Source organism: Dermacentor variabilis, chromosome 7, assembly GCF_050947875.1.
Source record: "Dermacentor variabilis isolate Ectoservices chromosome 7, ASM5094787v1, whole genome shotgun sequence".
In the NCBI taxonomy this organism is placed as follows: Eukaryota; Metazoa; Arthropoda; class Arachnida; order Ixodida; family Ixodidae; genus Dermacentor; species Dermacentor variabilis.
Window position 1 is genome coordinate 133,173,782 of NC_134574.1, and position 27,533 is coordinate 133,201,314.

Consider the following 27,533-nt stretch of genomic DNA (forward strand, 5'->3'; position numbering starts at 1 on the left):
CTATCTGGTCGCAGATAATTTTGAGGACAGGGCATGTGTCCGGCACTTATGACACGCAGGGGTGCTACACTTGAGTGAAGCCTTCTGGTATGAAACACGCAATTATATCCGGCTTAGGATACACGGGCCTTCTCTCTACAAGAACAGCGCATTCGATATTTTTGTGTAGTGAAAAGGCTTTTAAAAAATTACACCAAACTTTAAGCTTGGAAGTTCATTTGGAAAAGTTATCGACAATCGTCTCCGCGTACTGGAGGCGCGAGTAAGAATGCAGTGACAAGCTTTCTTTGTTCCATTCCCATATGAATTACAGCAATTTTGAAGCAATGTAATTCTCGCGCACTGGAGTGAGAGATGGAGTTTCCTTTTACACACCTTTGTTTCAATACATTTGTGTACCAAATTGCGTAGCAGCACCGAGACGTGTCACCAAATAAATATGTGTATAGCTTCGCAGTCACACAACAGCGAAAAGTTTCTTCGCTCTGTGCGAGAGCTATTTACTTGTTTTCTTTCTTTGAGTAGCCCTTAACGCTATCAGAAAGCGTTCTTCAAAACAGGAAATACCCGGCGTTTTGGAAAAGCTTTATAAACGTGCAGGCCTCAAGTGCCAGGGAAAAAAAAGTTATTCGGGCACTTTCAGTGGCATGTCTTCGAGCTCCCCTTTGTAATTGAGCGCACACGTCTGATAACCAGTATTTTGAAGAAACCGTGCAGGATATGCGATTTGAAAAAAAAAAACACAATTTCCCATGATTACGGGGTGATTGCTACCAACAATGAGAAGCTGCCCTATTGAAAATTTGCCCGATGCTGGGCATAGTGGAATCCATCATCCATCATCATGGTGGATTATGGTAGTGGGTGGCATGCTGGGTGACGGGTGGCATGCTGGGTGACGGATGGCATGGTGGGTGCTGGGTGACATGGTGGGTGACGGGTGGCACGGTGGGTGCTGGGCGGCATGGTGGTTGCTGGGCACGGCGGGTGCTGGGCAGCATGGTGGTTGCTGGGCACAGTGGGTGCTGGGCGGCACGGTGGGTGATGGGTGGCACGGTGGGCACTGGGTTGGATATCATCGTGGGCGCAGCACGTCAAAGGCAAGTTGTGTGATGAATTGAAGGAGCAGCCATTGCCATTCGGAAGCTCATGACGGGTTATCTTTATGTGATGTTGAGTCTTGTGAAGTGTACAGTCTGTATATACATGTTGCCAAGATGCGGCTATTTTCATGCCATAACAAATCAATATGTAAAGCACCATACTACGTAGCATATCATCACACTTTATTGAAAAAGCATCACTTGACTTGTACTGTATTTACTTTTCCACTCGCTTGCTCTGGCGTCCTGCTAGTGTAAAAGAGAGCTCCAAAGGTGCTTTCGCACGGAAGCAAGGTGGTTCTCCGGATGTGGTGCAGGTGGCATCATTGGATGGTCACTTATGTATTTCGCCAGGCAGTCTAAAAGGAGAGTGCAATAAATATATAAGTAAATTGTTTTTCCAATGATTTCTAGCAATAAGTGAATGAAGGAAATCTGCTCTAATCACTTCAAAAAAAGTTTAAGATAACAAAATGCAGCAAATGTCACACACAAACATGCTACCCAGGACGCAAGCCAGCACAGGTTTATTTGCAGTGAGTATGCATACACATGCATCACATTGTTTTGCAGATTTACATGGAATTTTTGTATGTTTTTTGCCAAAGCCACGCCTCTTCTCATCTGGAGGTTGGCTTAACTGCAAAATTTAGACACATGGGAGCTGTACTCAAAGCCTTATGGGGTGGATATTTGGCTTCTGATTTTGCATAATTTGTCTGCTCTTCAACCACCCAAATTCTTGTCAAATTCAGAGAGCCACAATTTGGCTACACTGTCTCTAACGCATGCAGGGGAGATGCAAGGTGCAAGCTGTCTGATTTGTCCATTCTATCATTTGTTAGCTTTACTTGTTGCTCGTGCAGTTGGTGAGGAAGTCGTAACTTTAGCATTTGCCATATAGGCATAAAAGATTTCATGTAAAAGCTGTATAATGGCTGGCTTGCAAGCTTTATTTAGCTGCAAATGATGGCAACTAATGTTTTAAAGTGAAGCTTTTTTTGCCTCTTCTCCCAACATTACGGGCGCTGCAGCTGCTATGGTCTTGTCATGCCTGCCGTTGGATTTCTTGCAACATTACTAGATGGCGCTCACCTCTGCACATCCTGACCGGCGCTGCTGCCCCAGCATTTCACCGTTAGTGTGTATTGCACGTGCTGTGCTGGTTTTAATTTCTATGCGAGAAAAATGCAGCTGCTGGGCTGTGATAGTGTAAACATTAGAATCGTCCTTAGTCTGAAGAGAGCGCTTTGAGCTGGAATCTCAACAGTGTGTTCGCCATGTATGTAGAAGGAGCCCATTAACACGCGCCAGCAAGGCGTGCACTCGACGTCGAGGACACCCAGACTTGAAAGAAGTGTCACACAGAACAGGAGCGTCTTCGCTACGCAGTGAAATGTAGTGCAGACCGCGAATTTATGTATACATTGTATACATACAATTACAATAGCTAATTGAAGTATGCACAGCCTCATAATTCAATTAAAGTTTAATATTTCTGCCATGATGCGGTGCGCCATGTGAGGCAATGACAACGCTCCATTCCTTCTCAGAGATTATGAACAATGACTCGCAACAACGCCTCAAGCAAACACATCTCCCTGTGTGTTCTGTGGGCTATGCAGACAAACAGAAGTGGTGCATGCAAGGTAATGCTTAACATCAACTCGCCACTTTCGTATTGGACTAAACACTGAAAAAATTACAAACTTGCCACTAACATCACCGTTAATTATTGTCAATCAAAGCAAACAATGTGTGCTTCGTGTACATCGATTCTCACAATGCATGGGATCTGCCATTTTTTTTCTGCTTTTCAATCTCCATATTGCTACTTTGCTAAGGTAACCTACATCTTCAATGTAAAAAAAGCCCAAAGAAGCATCTTAACGTAATACAGAGCAATCTTTCATGCTCGTCTGTTTAAAAAAAAACATATTTATGTAGGAAATGAAATCTTCGGCAGAGTGTTGATGCGACTACAAGAGTACCTGGTACTTTGATCCATAAAACAATTGAATCTTGGCAGAAGAATGCCAGTTACAGCCACACTATACAGTCCTTTCTAATCCAGGCTGGCGGAAAGCGCTGGAATTCCGCATGATGCCCAGCACCTTGCTTTTCTTGGCACCGACAAGAGGCATGAAAATTTTAGGATGCTTTGCGTAGAACAAGATCAGCTATGCAGATCAGAGCGTACATGCGACTAATGTTCGAGGTGCTTTCTTTGTGTAGCAGTTCTTTCCTCATTCTTATTTAAATAAAATGAGATCACTGAAAGTATGCCGAAAGTGCTGATAGGCCATGTCTTACAAACTTCAATAATCAGAACATCTAAAATCAAGAAAGCGGCTGACAGATGGAATAGCACACAGTGGTATGAAGGTTATAAACATGGATGAGGTGCCTCAGAAAGGCTGACCAACTTTTGAGCTATCTTCGTCAAAAGTGGCCTGGTCAGCCTTGCCATGTTAGTTTTAAAGGACTAGTAGGGTGACATCACGTGCAGTTGTTGTCAGTGGCAGCTGGTTGTAAAGGGAGAGACTTTAAGGAGAATGAGCGCTGTCGTCTGTAAGCATGGTTCCTAAGACGAGGGCACAAGACCGTGAGAATAGGAAGGCGGCGAGAAAAGAAACAAAAGAAAAGGAGAAAAAAAAGAGATGCCAAGAGGCAAAAAAAGAAAGACAAGAAAAAGAAGGGCATGGGAGCGTGTTAAGGAAGTGAGGGGTTAGGGAGCATTCAGGAGTATCATTGGCGGCATCTTTCTGCCGTTTTAGAAGAACTGGTCAGGCGGTCAGTGTGCGAGTAACAAAAAAGACCCCAAAAGATATCAGTTGAAAGAATGACTTGAGTAGCGTAGCAGCAACGCGTCGGGTAATGTTGAAGAAATTAAGATGGCGACAAGGAGTCTGGGATGCAATGTATGTGGTAGCTGGCAGGCAGAGGCATGGTGTTTTAGGGATGTCAGCCTCAGTAGCTCAACGCAGGTGTCGTCACAGTGGTATATAGAGCTGGTGATACCCTGTGTGACTGATGCGCAGAAAAACGTATCCTGGCATCTGGGATTTTGGATTGTGGTGGTGAGGGTGTTCAAAAAATATGATAGAAAACAGACAAAAGGGGGGAACTGAAAGTGGAATAACAAATAGGAGGGTTACATGAGCAAAAGCGGGCGGAGGCAGGTGTACATGGGAAAAGGGGTCATACAGTTGATATAAACATTAAAACACGAAAGAATATATTAAATTAAGTAGTAAGCAGGTAAAAATTTGAAACGGTGGAATAGGTGAGGTTAAGAATTAAGTTTAGCTGGTGGCACAATGTGTTTTGCGCCTTGGTTGATGACATGAGGCTTTCCGATTTAAGTTACAGCTTTAAAGTTTTTAAAGATTCTAAGTTGCTGTGTTAAATTGATTCCCATTGGATGTAGGCATTTAAACTTGTGTATGAGGTATGATTCCAGATATTTCCTCTAGCGAGGTGAGCGGAAATTTGTAGTCTATAGAGCCTTGCTTTGTCACATATGACATGTTCATTGAAGTGGCTGGCTACTCCTTTAGGTAAATTGTTTTGTATCTGCGCGGTGACCGTTCAGTCTTTTATGATTTTTTTGTCCTGTCTCACCTATGTATTATTTGCTACAAGTGGCACATTCTAGACAGTAGACTACATTGCTTGATGTGCAGATGAAACTCGAAGTTACGTTGTTTGAGTAATTTGATGCTGTACTTAATACTGTAGTAGTAGATTAAATATGTTTGCATGTAGAGCACCCGGGCGGCCACAGGGACTGGTTCCTAACTTTGTTGTTGTTTTTAGTTTGGCACATACAAGAATATCCTTAATATTATAGTGTTGCATCTCAAGACTACTCTGGGCAGGGCAAGAAAAATCTTGTTTCTGGTTGCTGGTGAGAATTGGGTAGTATTTATTGAGGATGTTGTTCATGTTTGGGAGTGTGAGAATTTAGTAGTAAGAAGAGGCGCTGTTCTTGTGATCCTAGGGTGGGGCTTGAGCACGTCGGCTCAGTCAAGTTTGGTTGCATCGGTGCAGGCTTTCTGAAGGGCACTCTTTGGGTGGTTCCCGTTTGATAGGGTTTCTTTAGGGTGATCAAGTCTATCTATGTAGTCTTGGTTTTCAACACACATGTGACGTAGCCATGTGCTTGGCCTTTAAAGATGCCTTCTTTGCAGTGTGGCTTGATGGTGGCTTGTATATTCTAGGTACTGTTGTTTGTCAAAAGGTTTCCATACAGCATTGTCATTAGTGTCCCAGTGTCAATGTATATTGTTTAGTCCAGAAAGTTTATGCGCTCCACTGAAGATTTTGATGCGAATTTTATTGTTGGCTGAAAAGAATTTAGAAATCCTACATATTTATCTAGGCTGTCTTGACCATGTCACCATATTATGAATATGTCGTCTATGTATCGTAGGTATGTGTGGGGCCTGTCAGTGCAGCGCAATAGGAAGTCTGTAGAATCCCCATAAATATGTTCGCATAAATATGTTTTCCCATGTACATCTGCTTCCGCCCGCTTTTGCTCATGCCACCCTCTTATTTGTTATTCCAGTTTCAGTTCGCCCCCATATTTGTCTGTTCTTTATTCTATTTTTTCGAAACACCCTCACCAACATATTCCAAAATCCCAGGCGCCAGGATACCTTCTTCGGAGCCTCAGCCACACAGGGTATCGCCACTTCTGCATACCGCTGTGACGACACCTACGTTGAGCTACTGGGACTAACGTCCCTAGAAAGACCGTGCCGCTGCCTTCCAGCTACCCTATGCACTGCATTCCAGACTCCTTGCTGCCATCTTAACTCCTTCTAAATTATCCGACGCATTGCTGCTATGCTACTCAAGTCATTCTTTCAACTAATGTCTTTTCGGGTTGTTTTTGTTACTCGAGCACTGACCGCCTCACCGGCTCCTTTAAAGCCACAAGAACATGCTGCCAAAGACACCCCTGAATGCTCCCTAACCTCTTGCTTCCCTAACACCTTCCTATGCCCTTCTTTTTCTTTTCTTGTTCTTTCTTTCCCTCTTGGTCTCTTTTTTTCTCCTTTTCTCCCCGCCTTCCCACTCCCACTATTGTTCCTACGTCTTAGGAATCATGCTTACAGACATCAGGTGACCGCGCTCATTCTCCTTCAAGTCTCTCCCTTTACAACCAGCCACTCCTGACAACTGCATGTGACGTCACTCTACTAACACTTTAAAACCAACATGCCGAGGATGACGAGGCAGCCTTTGAGAAGATAGGTCCTCCTAACGAAACGTTGGCCACCCTTTCCGAGGCACTTTATCCCTGTTTATAACTTTTACATCCCAATAATCAGAATAGTGTTTTGAAATTGCATGGCTGTGAACGCTGCAGATTGTAAAGCAGCACATCAGTTGACCACAGTCAACACTTTGGACGGCAGTAGTTTAAAAAGCTTCTTTTAGACCATACAATTTGCCAAGCTGTGTAGGAACCCAATTTTCTTGAGAAGCATTATTTCAAAAAAGTGAAATGAAAGCTGCAGCGTGAAAAGCTACAATAACGCATGCCAAGTCTACATTAGAAATTTCAAAGACAATGAGGTGCTTAAATGTTCACTTCTGTTAAGACAATGAGCAGCAGGTGAATGCAAGCTATCAAGGTCCTGTCAAAATTAACCGCTCGTGTAGCCACCCGACTTTCTTGATTGTTTTTAATTGAAACTGATTATGGGGGAAACTTTGTGGGCGATTTTCGCCGGAAACCCATATCCCGAAATTATCTTGTGCTGTTTTTCATACCCACAGAGACATTTAAATTGTGTGTCGAGACACAGTGCATATACAGCAGAAGAAAAAGATATAATATATAGGCACTTGCCTCATTCTTGCTTTGGCATTTCTTGTCGCTCTGTATACATCATGTAATGCTAACTCATTCAGATAACTTGTAGATATGCAGTTATGTTTCTCAAATGAGGTGACTGTTGACTTACTCTTCAAAGCAGCCACTTTCTCCGGTGTTGCCGGAAGCTTCCAAGATGCGCGGCACATTGTCCGGCAGGCCTGTCCAGTCAGGCTGCTTTCACCTGCTTGCACTGGTGTCCACAGGTGCCATGCCACCTCTAATGGGTACTTTCCGTCGGAAGCAGACTTGAATATGTAATGCCACTTGTTGAGTGGCATCACAAATCCCACACCAATCTGTACCTGCAATAGATATGAAGTGTTTTTTTCCTGAGCAGTATTCTTAACACTAAAACGCACTTGTATAAAACAATATGATATAGGTTAATTAGATCCGTCAATTTCTGATGCAACTCTATAATTTCCTATTTCTGCCCCTCGAACAAGTTTAAAAAAAACTGGGGTTAAACCCAACCTCACCAAGAAATTCATTTTTGTGTAAAGGATTAAACTAATAAAATTTTCCCATTTTAAGGGCAGCAAACACTCATATTTCGTACAGTCTAACCTTGCAATAATGAAATTAACAGAGAAAGCGAAACAATTGATTCAAATAGGCGCACCGCCATGCAGAGAACAGTGCAAGAACGAGTGACGTCAAGGCCTCCAAGATTGCAGTGTCACACGGAGAACAGTGCAGCACGTTACCTAGAGACCTACGCGCGCCAGTCTCCAAAATCCACCACCATCACACACTACATGGCCTTGTTCTAAAGAACATTGGAGACATGCCTTGAAAGTAAGATTACCCTTGCATGGTTGAAAACAAGTGAATTCCCTTGTGGGCTCTGAAAACCACTCGCACCACTCACTCATCTCAGCAGTTATATTTTCGTCATGACTAAACTGCAGCGACGAATGCGCCAAGTCCCGTCACAACTTCAAACTTCAGAACTCAGTGTGCACGCTCCTTTTACTGCGACCAGGTTTGAAATGTTTGTTGTAACAGTACAGCGCTAGTACAGCGGCAGCGGAATTCTCTTTAGGGACAATTGCACCTTCTACATCTTTTTGTAGGTTTTTGCGCAATATGTTCGTTGCTGTTTTTTGTCATTAAGCCCTTCAGTTGATGTCTAGCGCCCGTTCAGACTGTGTCTCTTTGTGTGTGTGTGTGCCCTTGCACTTGTCATGATGTCCAAGTTCAGCTACCACCAACTAGAACTAACTTTTGCATTAATCAGAAGTACATATTAGCACGCTTTATAAAAAGCCAAAGGATTAGCACTATGCTGACCGGAAATGAGAAATGGTAAGAATATTCTGGCTGAAAACAACATTTCATGTTTATCAACACTGACGGGCAAGTAATTAAGTTGGTGTACGTTAATGTTTACCTTTTGAGTGATACAAGGGACAGAAAGAAGACAACAAGACACAAAAGCTACCAATTCAACATTAATTTTGGTGCAAAAATTTAAGATAATATTTATACTGCGTGTGCCCTTGCACTGCACAAGCGATCTTTTAAGACAAAGGGCACAAGTTGCAATACAAATGTACAATATCATGATAAACAGTACTTGCATAAAAATAGAACAAATAAGCACGGAGTGATCACTATTCCGTGTCATTTAGAGAGTATTCCTCTTTGTAATGCAATCATAATGAGCACTGGCTGACAGATGTCCCTCTTTTTTAAATGGTATGCCTCAGTGATATTGTTGATCAATCGGTTGCCTTAAGTAAACAAAAGAGATGAACAATCTAAATCTGGCGTACATCACCAGTTGTGTCAATGCATTGTCAAGTGGGACGAGCATGCTTGTCCCTTGAGTGAATAATGGTGCTCTCCTGGGCACATGCTTATACAGCGGCCAGTCTGCCCCATGTACAAGACCGTCTATTCTTAGTACGAAGATGGTGCAGAGTGGCCGAACTCCGCGGATTGCCAGCGCGCATTGCATGGCTGTGCAACGGAGCTAAGCGGCGCAGGCGCACAGGGGCTTAGAGGTGGGACTTCATGTCATGTGTCATCCGCTAAAGCATGGCGTGCTCCCGCACTTTAGCAGATGACACGAAGCTCCACATCCCCCCTGCGCCATGCACGCTGGCACTCCGCGGGGCGTGGTCACGCTGAGTCGTGTTCGTGCCAAGAGTTGACGACCCTGTGCATTTGACCAAACATACACATGAACAGAGGCATAGAATACACTACTAATGACGGACACAAGACATATTTAGTGGTAATTTATACAAATCTTCTTTGCCTGGACGCCTTTCTCAATGCGCTTGTGGAATGCTATGCACACATATTTCGAGAGAAAAAATAAAGTAGGCAGGTATGCCGCACAGTCCACAAGTGAACTGAGAAAAGCGAGCAGGCAAGCGAGGTACGCTTGGTTAAACATACCACGAAATATGTCTAGTGTGTGTTAGGGGCAGTGTACTGCATTCCAATGTTAGGAAGCTGACAGGCCAGGAACTACATATGTACCAAAGAAATCACCACATTTTACTGAGAAGACCGGCATGCTCGTCTGACTTGGCCGTGCATTGCCGCGATAGGGCTTTAGGCCAGATTAAATTAGTTTATCTGTTTCCACCCACGGTGAAAAATTGACAAGAGAAATCAGAGAGGCATACCACAAGACGTGTGAGCAAGCCCCCATTATGAATGCATGAAAAAAGGCGTCATTTCTAGATGACAAGGGATAGAAATTAGTCTGACTATTCACCTTTTTTACGCATATACTGTTTATTGTGATTTTTTGCCTTTGTATTACAACTCACATTTTCCTTCTGAAGGAACTTGTGCACAATATAAGCACACATTCAGTGTTATTTTTATTCCTTCTATCAAAATATTCAGTCATCACTGGTCATGTTGTATGGTCTCCCTTCCTTCACTGTGTAAATTTTGTCCTCAAGTTATATGAACTGACTGGCAAACTCAAAACGACACTACAAATTTCACCTAGAGGATACGGCTGGTTCTCAGAAAATGCACCAATACGGCGACAGGTGTCTGTTGGCACACTGTAGCAATAATGGGTGGAAGCTACCTTTGACATTGCTGCAATACATCAGTTGTCACATGGCTACAACCCTTAAGAAACAACAGAAATGTAAGTGCACAGCAAAAACAAGCAGGTTCATCAACCACAAATTTGACTTCAGCAGCCAGAACATAGACAGTTTCATGTAGCTAAAGCATTAGCTAATATGTGGAAAATACATGCACAAGCACCCTTAGCTTGAGATACCTGCATACCAACATAAAACCATGAGTTGCAGTGCATATGATGCTTGTTCTTGACACTAGTATTTTGTGAAAAATACTTTTTGGATTACGTACCATGCTTTCAATTCATTTGCCCAGTAATCAAAGGCTTTTGACAGCATTACACTTTGTACTTGCTAGTTGAAAATATTCTCACGTGAACAGCACCAAGCAGAATAAATAGAAAACTGCCCACTGTGCTAACCAAATATGTGGAGAGACCCAAAGTAATAGAATTATTTCTGGACCGCTGTAGACTTAGAGCTTGTTGGCTGATAGTCACTATTAAAATTACGCCACTGCCAGATGTTCTGTGTGGTGCTGTTGAAATCAAGTTCACTTGATGAGCAACATAGCAATAACCAGCAAATGCTTTAGCAATAGCGAGCAGGCAATCTTGCATGTGCAAAACTGCATGCTTATTTAATGATAGTGCATCAATAGACTGAACTATGTACCAACTATGTGGTCTATGCAGTATAGACAAAGTCGAAAACGATGCAACTGGACACAGACTCTGCCACAATGCCTACTTGCATGAATGGGTATAGCTTAAGAAGAATATAAATAAATGTAGAGAAAGAAAGCAAGCTTACTAGAAAACTCTTCACTGCTGTAGTACTTACAGCACAGTGAATACTGGCCTTCATTTACCATTTAAAGAAATTCAAGCTCGTGTCTATTGTTCTGGGAACTTGAGAAATAATTGTGAAAAAATGTAGAAGGTTAGGCTAGTTGGCGTTGACACAGCTCCTGTGACATAGTTACTAGCACAAACAAGGCGTACGGAATAAAGGTCGGACTAGCCAAAGCGGTAGACTTCTACTGACAAGCTTTATTCAGAAGAAACATGCAAACAGGCCACCGCATGCTCAGTTAATGTGGAGACAGATGCATAAAAGAATGTGCCACATAGGGGATAACGAAATGCACATAGAAGCTGATAAGCATCCACAAGAAGCCATTACAAAGCATTCACCAGATTTTTCTGAAGACACAACACTTATTTATTAGCTGGTACCAGTGATGGAGTGCTTATGCATTCATCAGTAGCTTTCGAAATGCAAAACACCTCAAACATTTCCCTATATAACTGCCTGGCAAACTGACTGAGCACTTGTGTGCTATGAAAACATGGGGAGCACTTATGGGTACTTTAACAGTGATCAGCCAAGTAGCCAGCGCCTGTGAGAGCATTTACAGCCTTCCGGTACTCCCCAAGCCACTCATTCAGGCACCTGTTTGTTCAATATACCACTTTCCGCAGGGAAGTGCAATGTAGCATACCACCACTACATTTCAGTTAACAAAGCAGGTGACATGCTCCTTAGTGCATGTACTTTGACGCCCGGCAATGTTTACCAACTTGCATATTCTTGTGAGCATTAGCGGTGCCGAAAAAATGCCTACACCAAACTTGTTCGCCACCTTTCTTCTAGGCGGTGGGACACCCTGTGTATGTATGGCAGAGCTGCACGGCTACCACTGCGACATGCGTTACGGCACGTCCAGTGGGCAGTGTGGTAGTGCTAATGACTTTCTTGTTGTGCTGGCTTTGCTGTTAAAAACATTGTGGGTGTTTTCGAACAGTGTTCAGTAGGACTCAAGTTCACACATGAGTTGCCAGAAGATGATCACCTGCAATCATTCGATATTCGTATAATTTTAAATCATACTTTCCTTATTATATATACTCTCTTAGGAAAACGAAGCCCTTGCTCGACTACCGTTTGGCATACTCCATGTTAAAGGATGCATAGCTCCTAGCTGCCCGAGAGCTGTTCTGGTTAAATCTTGTGCACCAGGTTTCCTGCAGCGCTCAGCAACAAGCGAGCCATTTATGTAGGGCTGGGTATCTCGATAACACTTTGGTGTCAACTACTGGGAGCCTCATTAAAGAGGTAAAAACAGATCTGGCAGCTGCTCGGTGCAATAACGCACGTGCCAGTGGGTGCCCTGTGGATGTGCCATCTGTACATGGGGTGTCCATCACCTAAACAATGTGGCAAACCAGTGCAGTGTAGGTGTTTTCTTCAGCGCCACTAGAGCTCGCAAGAATGTGCAGGTTGGTAAGCAACGCCGAGAATCAGGGTACATGCACTAAGGAGCATGTCACCCACTTTTTTAACTGCAATGTGGGGGTGGTATACAAGATTTCACTTCCCTGTAGAAAGTGCTGTATTGGACAAAAGGGCAGGTTCTTGAATGAGAGGCTTAGGGAGCACCGGAACGCTGTAAACACTCTAGCAGGCACTGCCCATTTGGCTGACCACTGCCGAAGATGTGCTCGTAAATGCTACCTGTGTTTTCAAAACAAGCAAGTGCTCAGACGGTTTGGCAGGCAGTTAGATAAGGAAATATTTGGTGTTTGGCATTTCAAAGGCTGATGATGAATGAATGTGTAAGCACTCCTTCACTGGAACTAACTGATAAAGGAGTGTTTGTTGTACCTTGAGAAGAACCTGCTGAATGCTTTGTAATGGTTTGTTTTGGGCAGTATTGGCTTTGTTGCGCATTTGGTTTCCTCCCATGTGGAACATTTATTTATGCATCTGTCTGCAGATATTTTTGAGCATAAGGTGGGGCCTCATTGCGTGTTTTCTGAATAAAGGTTGTAAGTTGAAGTCTAGTGCACTGTCTTGTCCAACTTTTTTCAATTAGTCTTGTTCGTGCAAGTAAACCTCACAATAATTGTAATACCAATGTTAAACAATGGTAACCATGCTGCATGCTTAGACCTGTGACATATTTGGCCCATTACACTTTTAATCCTTACGTGTGCAGAAACTGCACAAGCGTGTAGCCTAAACGAAAAAAAAATGTGGATATAAAAGGTGTAACACAGGAAAGTTTCAAATCAATAAAACAAAATAACAAGAGGTAGATATAATGTGTACTAAGCAAAATAAAATGTAACGTGCAGCCAAGTGATTGATGCAAGAAAAAATAAACCTCAAGACATGTTAGGTCTAGCTTTAAAGTGAGCAAGGTAATGTGTACATAATGTCTACAGACACAAATAAGCAGCAAGTTGAATAAAGTTGAGCAGATATTTAGCCTATTTAGTAAGCACTGCTGAGTAATATGTCCATAAACTTATTGACGAATGATACTGAGATCCTACTTTTGCAAACACATACACTTCAGTCATACCTGACCAGACCATCCGATTACACACAGTGCTGCTGCAGCCATAGCTCCTCCCTGACGTGGACACTGTTGTTGGTCACGGCCTTGCCCCTGCAAGATATGTTCTGTGTTAACTTATAGCAGTGGCACTTTAAAGAAGTCATTGTGAACACATGCAAGGAGCACAGAAAAAGTCACAAAAACAATGTTTGCACCACTGCAGGGTGGGAACAGAGCACAAGGTCAAAGTTACTGATGAATATTGTGATAATAGGGACCTCTTCATGACAATAAAATTTTTAAGACCTACAGCTACAGTACATTACAAACAAATGTTTGTTTACGTAACAATTCATTTTTTTTTTCTATCAGTTAAGCAACTTTCCCTTGTCATCTCTAGTTATGTCAAAGTTATGTCAAAACACCTTGTCTCAAAACGTAAGCTGTAGTAGTAGCAAGCCGTAATTGCTTAAATTTTTTTGCCCGAACCCTATGAGGGAGATTTTGTGCGCGACGGCTTTGAGCGAGAAAACGGGCCGTCGCGCGAACATATCGCTCGTTCTTTGTCGCCTGCTTCTGGAAATCTAGAATTCGTCGCTCGTCGCCCAGAAGTGCTATGAGCGAACAGACAATAGCGCGAAGCCGGAATTGTACATCAGTCGAGTACTACCGCTTGTTGCACGGAACAAGCAAACGACTATTTTGATACGTGCAAGGTTAAGAACCTACTGCAAGACTTTAAAGAAATGTTTTACGCTGCTCCTTTGAGTAAAACACAGCAAACTAAATTAATAAAGCACACTTTTGGCGCGTATTTGCTGCCCTCATACCGGCAACACCGGGGAGACGGCTCTCAATGTCGTCGCTCGCATAGGGTACGACTTGTACGGAACGAGCTAGCGCGTCACCCATCTACATCGCGTCTCTGTCGCGCGCAAGACCGCTCGCATGGGGTACGACTTGTAGGGAACGAGCGAGCGCGACAACCATCTACATCGCGTCGCTGTCGCGCGCAAGATCACTTGCATGGTGTTTATACTTTTTCCCAATAACTGCTCACAAACCGACAACCGCGTAAACAGACATTATTTTCAACCTCGAAGCATAAGTAAGAGAGGAAACGTCATTGCAGTAAGAATAGGTAAAGAGGCAGATGAGTCTTTATTATCCAACTTTAGCAGAAAAGTGGCAGCTCGCGCAAATGAGGACTGTTGCCGAACCTAATCCCTCTCACCGGAAGGAAGCGCTCACCAAGACTTTCAATTTAGCATTAAGCCAATAAGCTTGCGCAAGCAAATTATGTCAACCAACGCTCAGCAAGCATCGGCACAGTCAATGTCGTCGCGGGAGTTCGATTTCTTACGCTCGCAAGGCACTCTAAGCACACACGAGAAGCAAGCACAGCATGCGTGTACTCACCTTTTAAATGGTACGATGCGGTCGAAAAGCGCCCTCCAAGTTGCCGGAGCTGCAAAGTTATTCCCGCATACATGCAGTTGCGTAGTGGACGACCTGCGGAACGCTAATAATGCGCATCATTTCTTTGCGGCGCCCACCGAACTCTCCACAACCACCACGGACAAAGGGAACGCACTCGATGGCATGAAAATCGTTGGTCCACGTTTGCCTGGCGCACCACGCATACCGCGAGTTTGCAGCGAGACACAAGCTATCTTCTGGCACTTTTGTGCACGCGAACTATGTCACAATTCATTACAGCAAACGCAAAAACACGATCAAACAAACACATCGTAGCAACTCGTACGACCGACAGCACATGTAAACAAGAGAACAAGATTGGTGGATGGATACTATGAGCAACCACTTTGAAACGGGGTGGTGGGTGGCGCCACCTGTGAAATTGGGAGTTTGGTTGGCCTCCGCTATGACTAAAATAATAACCAGCACACACTCGCTTTGTGCCTTGTTGCGCCCAACTGCATATAGATGTTGCAATACATAAACAACCATCGCACAGTTTATATTATCCGCTATACTTTAGCGCAGAAAGAAATTCTATGACGTGTTTTCGATTTCCAGGAGCTTCCGTCGCATGCGGGCAATAAAAAGATGGCCTTCGAGATTCGCGTATGCCATTCTTAGGAAGCCTTCTCTGGGCTGTAATTTGAAGAAATATATATAAGAAGGTTTAGTAAACAAGAAAAAAAAAGGTGTGGAAAGTGAGGGGGTGGAGCCCCTAGCCCAGAACTCCACTGGCTTGTGCGGTCCGCCGTGCCTGGTCGAGGCTGGCGAGCCAAGTCTCCCATTGCTCCCTTCCGGAAAGTTTGCCGCCTACTTTCAGCTGTTTTGAAGCCCATCCATGCCCACCCACGACGCCTTGCGCTACTGCCCGTGCAACCTGCGCCGTCACTTCGTTTTAAACGACTTGTTGCTTTCGTCACCCTCTACTGTAGCAATAGAAATTGTTGACATGATCTCGGAGGTACACGTCCAGTGTGCGATGTTTCCGTGCGCGTTGTAACTTATTCAGTCAGAAAGCATCAAATCTACGAGAATTAATCGCTCGTGTGGCGCGGGTTACACCCGTGTCATCCGCATTGCTTTCGTTTTGGTGTGGTGAATGTGTGCGTATTGCGCTCCTGTCGTGCATGCCTTCTGTATTTATCGTGCGGCGCACGAATATTCCTGGAAAAAACCGCATGTCTCTGCCGCGTGAATGTGTCTTATGTGGTGGTGCCAGAAATGTGCGGCGGTGTACAATATGTTCGCAGCCAAGTGCTACCGTGCATTCCAGCGAATAGACGCGGCTGCTTATGCACGGTTTTATTCAGTGTTTCTTCATTAGCTTTGTGATTTACTTGCGTCTGCGATAGAATCCACAAGGTACCCCAGTTGAAGAAGACAGCAGGAATTCATGTCGCAACTAGCGAAATTTCTGTTGTACGACAGAAGTTCCTCACGTTTCCGTAGTTGACAGACATTCCTGACGTTACGACAGAAATTCTGATGTCGCAACAGAAGCATTCTGTCGCGAAGGCCAAGATCTCTGAAGTCGCAACAGAAACGTTCTGTCGCGACAACAAGAGTTCTGAAGTCGGAACAACAACTTTCTATCATGACAGCGACTCTGACATTACGACAGCAATTCTGACGTCGCAACAGAAACATCCGGTCGCGACGGCCAAGAGTTCTGAAGTCGCAACAGAAGCGCTTTCCGTCGCTGCCCTTTAAAATTGTTTGTCAGTTTCGCATCGGTGGTGTGCACTGTACTTTTCTCTTGCGCGGTATTCAACCGTGCTTCTCTCAAGCCGCCAATGCTGATAGCACCGACACCGGTATTAAAGTCGACGTGGCCAATTGTTATAATTGTGCCGTGACGACGCGGCACCTACCCGCCTCCTCAAAATCGGCCGCTGATCAAAATCATACCATCTGCGGGAATGGCTGCGTATCCGTTTTGTTTTATTTGGTAAGATGTGGCACACAAGCCTGTGGACTTACATGTGCGGTTACACTGTCACATTAGTTAATTTCCCAGAATTATTGCAGAAGCTTATGCGAAGCGGAAAAGAAGTTTTCGGTTGTTCCACAAAGTTGCGTGAAAACTTGTCTCGCTCGGGTCTCATTAATCTGGTACAGCGCTGCCGTGAGAAGCCAGTATGCTGTCAGAATGAAGACTCATCCACGAGTGTTTATGTAGCTATTTTGCGTTGAGCACACGAATTATGTGCGCGCTCAAAAGTGTAAAGAGCGAGAGACAACTGTCGAAATTAGCAGTAACAACCCTAACAATGTCCCCGGTCGCCGTTGTCTATTTCTGAATTTCTTATTCAATATGCATATCGTACAGCAAAATCGATGTTCTATCACTCCACGATGTACTACCTGTCGATCGTAACAACACTTGTGCTCTTCTAGAGATGTGGCAGCTGACGCGGTGGAGGGAACCCACATCTTGGCTTTTAAAATACAAATGTAAACAGCAACGGAGACAGTGGTTTTTACTGTTGACACAGCCAAAATGTACGCTGAGAGATAGCAGCGCCGTGGTGCAGTGGTAAGATGCTAGGCTCGTGATCCTTAGGTCCCAAGTTCGAATCCCGGTTGAGAAAATATTTTTTTATACTTTTCTTTTTTTGTACTAAGAAATTTACATTTTCCTTAAAGAGGTCTCTCAATTTTAAATTAAATATTGATCAGGTTGTGTTCTTAAAGTGGGACATGACGTCACATTGTGACTAATTTTGTCTTCTTTGCCTTCTTCAATAAGTGTCCTGTTCCTGCTTGACACTAAAATGCCTCTAGTTGGGTTGAAATATCATAGCAATCAAGCTGTAGAAATCGTGCTATAAAGCAAAATTTTTCTTCACTATGTGTTTCACAAACCACCGCGTACACCCACCATTCACCCAGCATGCACACCATTTACCCACCATTTACAGTTGACCCAGTACGTACATGCAGTATTCACCCAGCACATCCATCATTCACCCACCATTCCCACAGTTCACCCAGTATGTACCCACCATCCTCCCAGCACGCCCAGCATTCACCCACCATTTACACAGGTCACCCAGTAGTCATCCCACCATCCACCCACTACACCCACCATTCACCCAGCCCGCCCACCATTGAGACAAGTCACCCAGTATGTATCCCACCAATACATCCCACCATCTACCACTGTACCCACCATCCACCCATTATACCCACGATGAATTCCACCATCACCACCAAGTTTTCCATCATGCCCAGCACATTTTACATCATGCCCAGCATAAAATTCATGATGGGCAATGCTGGGATTTTCAATAGGGTGTAAGACAAAAAATCCTTCGAAGGTTCTGGCTTAATTAAGAGCGGTGAGCAATTTATGTTAATGGGTAATGACTGCAGCTATTGCCTCATGAAATTAAGAAGTACATGTTTTCCTGGCTTGTACAATGCGTACCTGGTATTTGTAGAGTTTGTGAAGTTACAACCACAATGAGAAATGCTTTTAGTTTTATGTAAATTATATCTGTTTCACCAGACAAAGAGTTTCAAGAAATATCTAATTTCACGCAATTACGTGGCTTATGCCATTCGAAAGTTATATTTTCATGAATGTACGATTGCTTATAAGGTATATATTTTTGATCTCTTTTTCTTTCCTTCAATGGCCATAGAATTGAGAATGGGTACTCCACAGTAATGATAAGTGCAAGGTAGCGATAGAAAAGGACGCGGAATGAAAGTTTCCCTTTCAATCGTCAGGCTAGTCATATGAGCGACCAATTATACCCGTTAAAGATGGGGACATGAACGAAAGCAGCGCATCGTAGTAATATCAGCACCAGGGCAGCTGGCAAGCTTTGTTTGAGATATAAGTTATTTTCGGTTATATTTAAGTTCTCCTAGTGCGCGATTGGATATACAACAGGAAAAATGGCGTTCCGCCGCCACATTCGACCTCACATGAGGCTGATAGAAAACGCTTTTGCGATAAAGGTACTACCGCACTCATCTTCATAAGTTCGCAATGAAGCCCACAAATTGGAGTTTATGTGAGGCATATTGAGAATTATGACACATCTTTGAGCAGGTTACCCATTTCTAGGGAAAATTCTTGGAGTGATTTGACTTTTCCAGGGTGGGTAAACAAAATAATAGTTTTATCATTTGTGACGTAACACTGACACACAAGCGTTCAGCTTTCAGCGAAAAATTAAAGCTAAATTGGGTTACGGTGTTTGGCCTGTTGCAACAATCAATGCTTCTTTTGTGAAATCAAAAGAAACGGAACTTTCAAAGAAGTGTGACCAAGCTAACACACTCAGCCTTGTACCATAGCCTCCGTAGAAAAACAAAACACTTACAGAAGTCATTTCTAAACACTACTAGTACAAATTCATGCAGTAAACTCGTTGCAGTAAAAGAATAAGCATTTCTTGAGGCTAGTCTTCAGTGTTATAATGAAAATGCTGAAATTGAAGTTTACGCAACATTGCCCGGGTGTGAGCAGCTACCCATTGGAAAAAGACGTGTGCTTCACAGATTTCTCTTTTACAGCGAGGCTGTATATTGACCAAGGTTCCGTATGCTCTTCGTGTGCTTCAACAAAAACTATCATCACCAATGGCTCATACCACCGTAAGCGCTCATACCCCTGTAAGAAATAAAAAATTGCCGACGATTACGTTACTTCCTAATGCGAAATTTGAGCGCAGCAAATAAGCTGTTTCACCTTTTCGATAGATTGAGGCAAAGAAATCTAGCAACACATGGATGCGCTATCACAGAATTTTTTTTTTATTTTTCACACGTACTCCTTTAACAAAGATTCCACTAACAGTTCTTGACAGTCATGAAGGAAGCTTTGTGGTCGGAGAAATAGACTGATATATGTTCGACTTGGTACAGCAATGCTTGATTCTCAAAGACGAGATGTATACAAGTGCCTCGCGAGGTTGTCACAGCCGTGGGACGCGTTACGAGCGAGAGGAACGGGATGTTCTCCCGCATAAGTGTTAGGAAATTGCTGTTTGTCTTTATGTCAAGCCGCCACCGATCTGGCTCTCTGATTGCCACCGCACAGGGTGAACGGCCGCGGCAATTTCGGCTCGGGCGGTGCACATATACAGATCCGCCGCCACCGATCTGGCTCTCTGATTGCCACCGCACAGGGGTTGCATTGGAGGAGGAGCGAAGAAAGGAACTAAGTTCGAGCCGGCGCTTTGACAACCGGAGACTCGCAGGAAGAGGGGGGAGGGGGGCGGCGTGTACACCCAGCGGCAAACGATGGGGGCAGAAGCGCGCGCAGCAAGCGGACAACACGATAAAGGGAGGAGGGAAGAGATAGCAGCGACTGACTGATGCCGCTGACGCCGATAGTGAGTCAACCCCAGCTGCGGAGTTGGTTTCTGGGACAACGAATAACCGGCGCGTCGGCAACTGAAGAGCACCCTATCCGCCACACAAGAACAGGGGGGGGGGACCCTTTCCTCCTCTTTCTGCATGGCGGCGACGGTGTTCTATGCAGTCACGTTATCTTGACTCTCTAGCGGCGTCAGCGGCATCCAGCGGTATCAGTCGATCGCTGCTAGCGCTGGGGGGATGAAAGGGGGGCGGAGCTGGTTAAGAGGCCGACGACGACGCCGACGCGAAACCCAGGAACGGACGCCAAAGAGCTGCGCTCTAAAAAATACCTATGACTCATAGCTTTAAAGCAGAGGCTACAAGCACTCAGCAAAATGAAGGGAGCAGTGCTTACACTCTTTCTAATCACGCATACAACATACAGAACAGCATGTCAAAAACTTTCATCATCAAACGCGCATACGCCCCCCCCCCCAAGCAATGTCTCATACCCCCGTAGGGAATGGATACCTCCGAGCAGCGCATTTCATTTGTGTTATGCAGCTGCTATGGGAAGGCTTCGTGTATTTAGACAAATAAACAGCACCGATCAAGACAATATATGCATGTGCGCACATTGTGGGACAATGACTACCTCTCAAGACAGTAAATAAATTCGTATCCTTCTTCGAAATTCTGTGTCACCTTTGTGTCGTGTGCCAAACAACTTCGCTGGTCATCCACTTTACCAGAGTGGAATGACTCCAGATATTTCGGGCTCGTTTCTGCTGCACCTAGAATATGGATTTCCACTTCCAAACGTCTCGCATTTTCTTTACAGATTCCTCTGCGCAAGCCTACTTTCCTGCAGCGCTGACGGCTATAGCTTTCTCCCCTTTTTCATTTAGACAATCGCAGGGCAGAGTCATTCGCTTAAATTTCAAGCCAAACAGACATTGAAAAACGAGACACGGAGATAAGAAGCTTTTTTAAAGAATAAAGCGACAAATGACAGAAAGAAGCAAAAGGAAGATCCAATAGAGTGTACATGAAAAAAATGTAAAGCTCCAGCACTCTGAGTTTCAGGACGCAAAAGGAAGAAAGGAGGTGGAGTTAGAAACGGACTAGGGTCAATGTTGAAGGCGAGGGGAATGACAGACGGCTGCCAAGAAAAACAATAGTTATGGCGCCTCAGAAAATGGTTTACTGTGAAAAAAATATTGAAATCAACTTACAGCGGTTAGAAAACCATATGTGGAATAGGGCCTGAAGAAAGATAAGCATCAATGAAAAGAAACAATAGAGGTTAATATACTCTTGTGAGAAAAATAATGTCATGTGCCTTAAAGATAAGAATCAATGAAAAGAAACAATAGAGGTTAATATACTCTTGTGAGAAAAATAATGTCATGTGCCTTCTTCTTACTTCTTCTAAAGCATTACCAGCTCTTTTATCGTGGAACATGCGGTCTTTCGACCTCGAGGCAATGTACATTTCGGTGCTTTCCATACCTTGCCTTGCATAACTCTTCTTTATGTAAATGTATTTTTTCTTTTCCTCTTCGTGGCTACGGTCTCATTACAGCCTCGGCATTATTATGATATTTTTCTTGTTCATGTTTTCGCTCACAACCAGTGCCTTTCCTACGCTTAATTTGAAACCTAATTTCCCAACCGCAGCTAGAAGTGAGCGTATTCTACGGTTGCCTAAAGAAGGCAATATAGACCACAAGTAAGAATCTCAACTGCCTTATTCAGGTCACTATATCGAGTGACGCACATTTTCCTCAGTGCCGTAGTCAGTTTTCACTCAACAGTGCTTGTATGCATATTCGCGCCCTCGTCGTCATTGTTCACTTTCCCTTTACCATTTTATGAACTTTACTGATACTGCATTGCATAACTAATGTGCTTTCTAACTTTTTTTTGGACCAATACTGGGATTTCTTTCTTTAATGCCGTATCCTTTGAGCCAAACGCATCCCTCAGTTCAAGTGCGTCCTCTCCTTGAGAGCAAAACAAATAATAATAATAATAATAATAATAATAATAATAATAATAATAATAATAATAATAATAATAATAATAATAATAATAATAATTTCCCTCCTTGTTATCCTCCTTGGAACGCACACATTTTTTTTCTAATTCACTCGTAGATGGCATCAATTATTTTGCGTCACCCTCTGTTCACACCATTGTTGTTTGCATGGCTGGTGCGAGCGGTAATGTAATTAAGAATAGGGTATTCTCCGGCTTCATGCCTTGATTTTACCCCCAAATTTCCAGCGATCGTTTTAGCCGCAGCGCACACCCACGATTTGACATTGGCAAGAATGGCGTTGGTCGATTCTTCCACTCACAGCCCAAAGAAGCCTTTTGATATTTTTAGTGTCGTTCTCGCTCCCTTACTCCTTGTTTTCCTCTCTGTTGTTTCTTCCTTCAGTCCCTCTTTCTCTCCCAAAGTCTTACTTCAGCCGTTCCAGATTTGCGTATTTATATCTCTTTCGCTGTCGTTATTTGTGTACTTCCGTTCTGCAACTTCTTGTGAGCTTCTTTAATCCATGCAGAAGTTCCTATCTCTATGTCCACAAGTACCTACTGTACCTATTGTACTTTACTTCTTTTCTTTAGTGTGTGCCAGCAGTTTCATTCTCCTCACAAGATGGCGGAAGGCGCTGGCGAGACGTGGAAATGAATGCCGTAAATTACACAAACACAAATAATACTCATACTACTGCTACTAATAATAATAAAAGAAGTAGGGATGCGAAGCGGTAAGACTTATTCGTCTTGTGCTCTGTGTAAGCATGTCGTTCGCGGAATGAAGGGTCCAGTCCTGACAGCGAAATTGTTTTTTTTCCTCTTTCGCAGTGCAGGGTAGCAAACGGGTTGTTGCTCTGAGTAACCTCCACGCCTGCTTCTGATTCCTTCTCTCTCTATCTCTCTCTGTCTGTCACAAGACTCACTTCGAGCACTCGATCCAATATTGAATGCCGTGTCCGGTGCGAACAAATTACAGATAACGCATCCTTCTCTCTACAGGTACCACTCTGTACCTATGGAGATGTGGACGCGAACAAATAAACAAGAACGAACATCTTATTACTCGTGACCGCCAACTTAGCATGCTTTATCTCCAGTGCGTGAACCTACATTTAGTCCTACGTCGCCACAGCTGGTTAGGGCGTTTCACTTAGATATGCACGCTGTCGTGAAGCTGTATTTTAAGAATGTGTAGACTGCTTCGTCTCGCCTCAGCGTATACCGTGAACGAAGGGCAGGAGGAAGCGAAGAGGCGCAGAGATGCCTCAGGAAAATGCCCCTGATCTTTGGCAGGTAGCCAGTCGTAAAAACGCCGCTTTCTTATACACGGCACGTATCGAAGAATGGACCCAAGCGTGCAGCAGAAGGCTCTACGGTATACAGCCGGCGAGGACTTTTTGCAGGATTCAGTGGTACTTACGGAAGTGCTTGCCATAGGCTATGGGACACGCCCTAACTTCGCTACTTTTGTAAGCAGATGCTCTTGAATAACCAAGCAGTAATTTCGCATAGCGAAAATATACAAAGCTGTTTTTAGTGAGTAGAACTTAGCGGATGCTACCTTTATCTTATTAGAGCGCGCGATTTAACACCTATTATTATTATTTTTTCTTCTGCTCAGGACACACAAATACATAGTAGCTTTTCTGCGAGCCTGACACCATCCCATATTAATTCCTTGCCTCATGCCCCCATCTGAGTCTCTCAGATATGAGCCAGTTTACTGCCTGTCCAGCCTTGCGTAGTCGTACGCAGACTTCCTCGAAGTTTTGGGTTAGGCAACAGGTTTCGACAGTTCTAGCAGAAGGAAGCTGAAGATGAAAGCTATCTTGCCGTTATATGTTTGTTTTTTCTATGGCTTACTCTATATACTTCCCTACGTTAGCGAGAAGGATCGATTAAATGCAAGAATCACGTTCTTTGGCCATGTGTGTACTCCTTGGGAAAGCGGCTAATGAGCTCGCGAAAAAAGAACATAAAGCGCTAAAGAGAGGTTATGTGTGCCTAACATTTGCATTCCGTTTTTCTATGCAACCAAAGCATGTCGGTAACTCTCGCTTTCCAAGCCACTATCCAAAGCCTCATTTTTTTATCGGAGCAGATGTTCATTTTAGCAGCCGCACTGCTTTCCGGAAGTAAGCGACGTACTTCTTTCTTCTTTGTGTTCATTTCTTTTCTCCCCCTCCTTGCTTCGTTGCTTGTAGCATTATTACACAGGCACGAGATCCAGGCTGGAAGTAGTCGCCTATGGAAACAGCTGCCGAGCATGTTTCTTGCGTTGGTCCTGATTCCTCCTTCTTTTTTCATAGTCTCACTTACCTTGGAGCTTGCAGATACCGCTTCAGCTAGCAAGTTCCAGGATTTCATGGCAGCCCTTGCATAAATTATGAATACATTATCTGCGCATGCAACTATACTGAAAGCCACGCCAAAAGCTTCATTATAGTGGGAACATTTTCTTGTCTCTCCTGTGCTTGGTTATTAGCAAGAATAAATTCACTTCCTAGCATGGCAGCGATTGTGATTTTCTAGAGGAGGCCTCAATGAGTTTCTATTTCTTTGCATGTTAAAATTACGTTGTATATTCGGTCTCTGGTTTTAGTGAAAAATTGTCTTAGGGTGCGCGAATTTCGCAGATTTGCGAGGCAGTGCCCAGCCGTAACGTCGGTTTTTTTTTTTTTCAAGATTAGCCCGCAAGGAGTATGAGGAACAAAAGAGAATATAAACAATTGGGTAAATGAAAGAAAGCAAAGGTAAGTAGAAAAAAAAATCTGCAGCCTGCACGGACGGCAGATACGTCGTTGCTGCTGTCTACGAACATAATGAAGATATGCACTGATGTTATTCTGTTCTCCCGGGCTAATTCCATTGAGCTTAGCAGCGCGCATCATAATTAAGGATTACCTGCAATCGTTAGGACTAACAATAAAATCCCTGTTTATTCCACGGATCTAGCTCTTTACCTTGTAATATTTATGGTATAATGATTATCCCGAAGTGTCCAATAGCATACAGTCATATGTATAAATTTTTGTATTTCTGAATAATAGTTCAGGTTGTCCCGCACACCAATTGGCAATTTGTTGTCATTTTATTTTATGCCAGAATAAATGTTCCTTTATAGCGTCTAGCTGCCAGTGAAAAATGTTCGCACGCTATAGACAACTACGGTATGGCCCTCAGAAAAAATTCCCTGTGGTTCGGTAAGCGTTTAAGTACGTGGGTATGTATTGCAACGCTAGTTCTCAATAATAAGGTTTCTCGCCACCACTCTACCAATACCATTAAGAATACCGAATGAGTAGTTGTCACACAGCCAATGCAGTTCCTTGGAAGATGGTATTGGTGTCCTTTTACTTTATTTAGTATGATCTGACCTGGCGAAAAAATTTGCTGCAGCCTGAGAGATGCGTTTTGCGTATCTTCTCTTCAGAAGAAACTTTCGCAGGTAAGTTTACACGCGGATTTGATGATACGGCATGGAAAGAAAAGGAACCAAATACGTGACAGTTTATTGGAGCCAGACAAGCTCGACAGAACGCAACAAGTGCGGCCTCTTGTCATATTTCGGTTTATTCGCACTTCCATTTTCCCTCCGTGGATTGGTCCCAAGCCACCTGCAATCTGACTAGCCTCCCTCACGTTGCGTCTCTATCTTTCTCTGGGCAGCCCACCTTGGTTCAGGCAACATACGCCTGGGTCAATGTAGCTTGGCGGCTGATAGAACTGTTGAACAAACTGAATAGAGTAACAGAGATAAATTACTCCCTCTTCAGCGTCAATGAGCTATCCGCGTTTGTCATATCCGAGCAGCCATCGTGTCGAGTGACATTAGTCCTCGTTTATGACGACGTGTACAAACACTACACTCCGAAGTTTTGACAGTAGCAGAGCAACTGAGAGAGGTCAGAGTCCGAAAGCAGGAAGTCGAAAATCTTCATCTATCTTTCTTGACAGTCCATGTTCGTCGGGTTATGAGCGCCCCCTCTCCATGTTATTGTTCGCACGTTTACATGCCGGACATGTGATCCACAGCACGGAGTACGATACTTTTTTTTTGGGGGGGGGGGGCAGAACGGAACGTGCGCAGCTTTGTTTGTCTACCCTTTGCGTACGTCGTTCATCCACATACTCTGCACAAACACTTCTCCGCGTGAACGCAACAAAAGTTCTCGTGCCCAGATCTTTCCCGATCGGCACACAATGGGAGACAAAGACGGCGTAGTACTAAATAATCGCCATAAGGTAAAAAAAAATAAATAACGGAATTACCCCTGCAATCGTTGATGTACATGTGCATCTGGCTAAGGGTTCACAATTTTCTATTTTACTTTACTTCTTTCTTAATCGTGTGCAGTTAATATAATATGACATAAAGTTTACATTTTGTGCAGTTTTATTGCCTTACGAACTTCTATAGGTCGTAAATTAAAAAAAAAAGATATTTGCCCTGTGCATGAGAACTTGCACGGATTATAAGCGGCAAATAGGGATTGTGCAGGGAAAAATAATTATATAAATCATGGTACAAATTCAAGGGAAATTTATATTTTCCATCAGTAACCACTGTTTTCAACATGAGATCCGAAGGTGAGACCGGAATCATGAGACCGGAATCATCGCCCTTTCACAATGGACTCTAGGTTTTGTTCAGCTTATGACGTTGCGGATAGACTCAAACCAGTCGTCACTCTAAAAAAAATAAATATGGAGTTTTACATGCCAAAACCACAATCTGATTGCGAGGCACCCTGTAGGGGGCTGACTTCAGAAATTTGGATCCCCTAGGGTTATTGAACGTGTACTTAAATCTAAGTACAAGGGTGTTTTCGCATTTAACCGTCACTGAAATGGGGCCGCCGTGGCAGCGATTCGATCCCGCGACCTCGTGCTCAGCAGCCCAACGGCATAGCCAATGAGCAACCAGGACGGGTATTCGTCACGAAGCGTTTGACACCGTGTTTGTGTGCATATCTGTGCTGTGTGTGTGTGTTGTGTCATCTGATGATTTCCTCATGTCATATATACCTAGTCATTTCACAATTCATACAGGGAAAAGCAGGCGCCGACAGTTTCTAATCGCATTAGTTTCAGGAAATCAATCAGTCATCGATGAGTCAATGGCTACATTTAATTAATGATACTGCTTATATCCAAGTATGAGAAAAAGATTTCAAAATAAGGTACAAAAACTAAGGTACAATTTGTGCCGCTTTTGAATTTGAATACATCTGCGCTATAATCACGCTCATAAGACGAGGCCTTGAGGAAGAGCCACTGGGAGA

The 27,533-nt window shown here is 43.7% G+C and overlaps 1 protein-coding gene across 2 annotated transcripts; it reads right to left on the bottom strand.

The window, feature by feature from the left end:
• Positions 1-1,337: 1,337 nt before the first annotated feature.
• Positions 1,338-15,205, bottom strand: LOC142587933 (BEN domain-containing protein 5-like). 2 transcript variants are annotated; one of them, XM_075699312.1, is made up of 4 exons: positions 14,824-15,205; positions 13,416-13,515; positions 7,085-7,298; positions 1,338-1,462 (listed from the first exon to the last, which is right to left on the bottom strand). In XM_075699312.1, exons 3-4 carry the CDS (start codon positions 7,272-7,274, stop codon positions 1,353-1,355), a joined length of 300 nt encoding a protein of 99 aa, XP_075555427.1. In that variant the 5' UTR covers positions 7,275-7,298; positions 13,416-13,515; positions 14,824-15,205; the 3' UTR covers positions 1,338-1,352. The 2 variants fall into 2 exon arrangements, with proteins under 2 accessions (XP_075555427.1, XP_075555425.1); XM_075699310.1 differs by having other exon boundaries at positions 13,429-13,515; positions 14,824-15,202.
• Between the last annotated feature and the right edge of the window lie 12,328 nt (positions 15,206-27,533).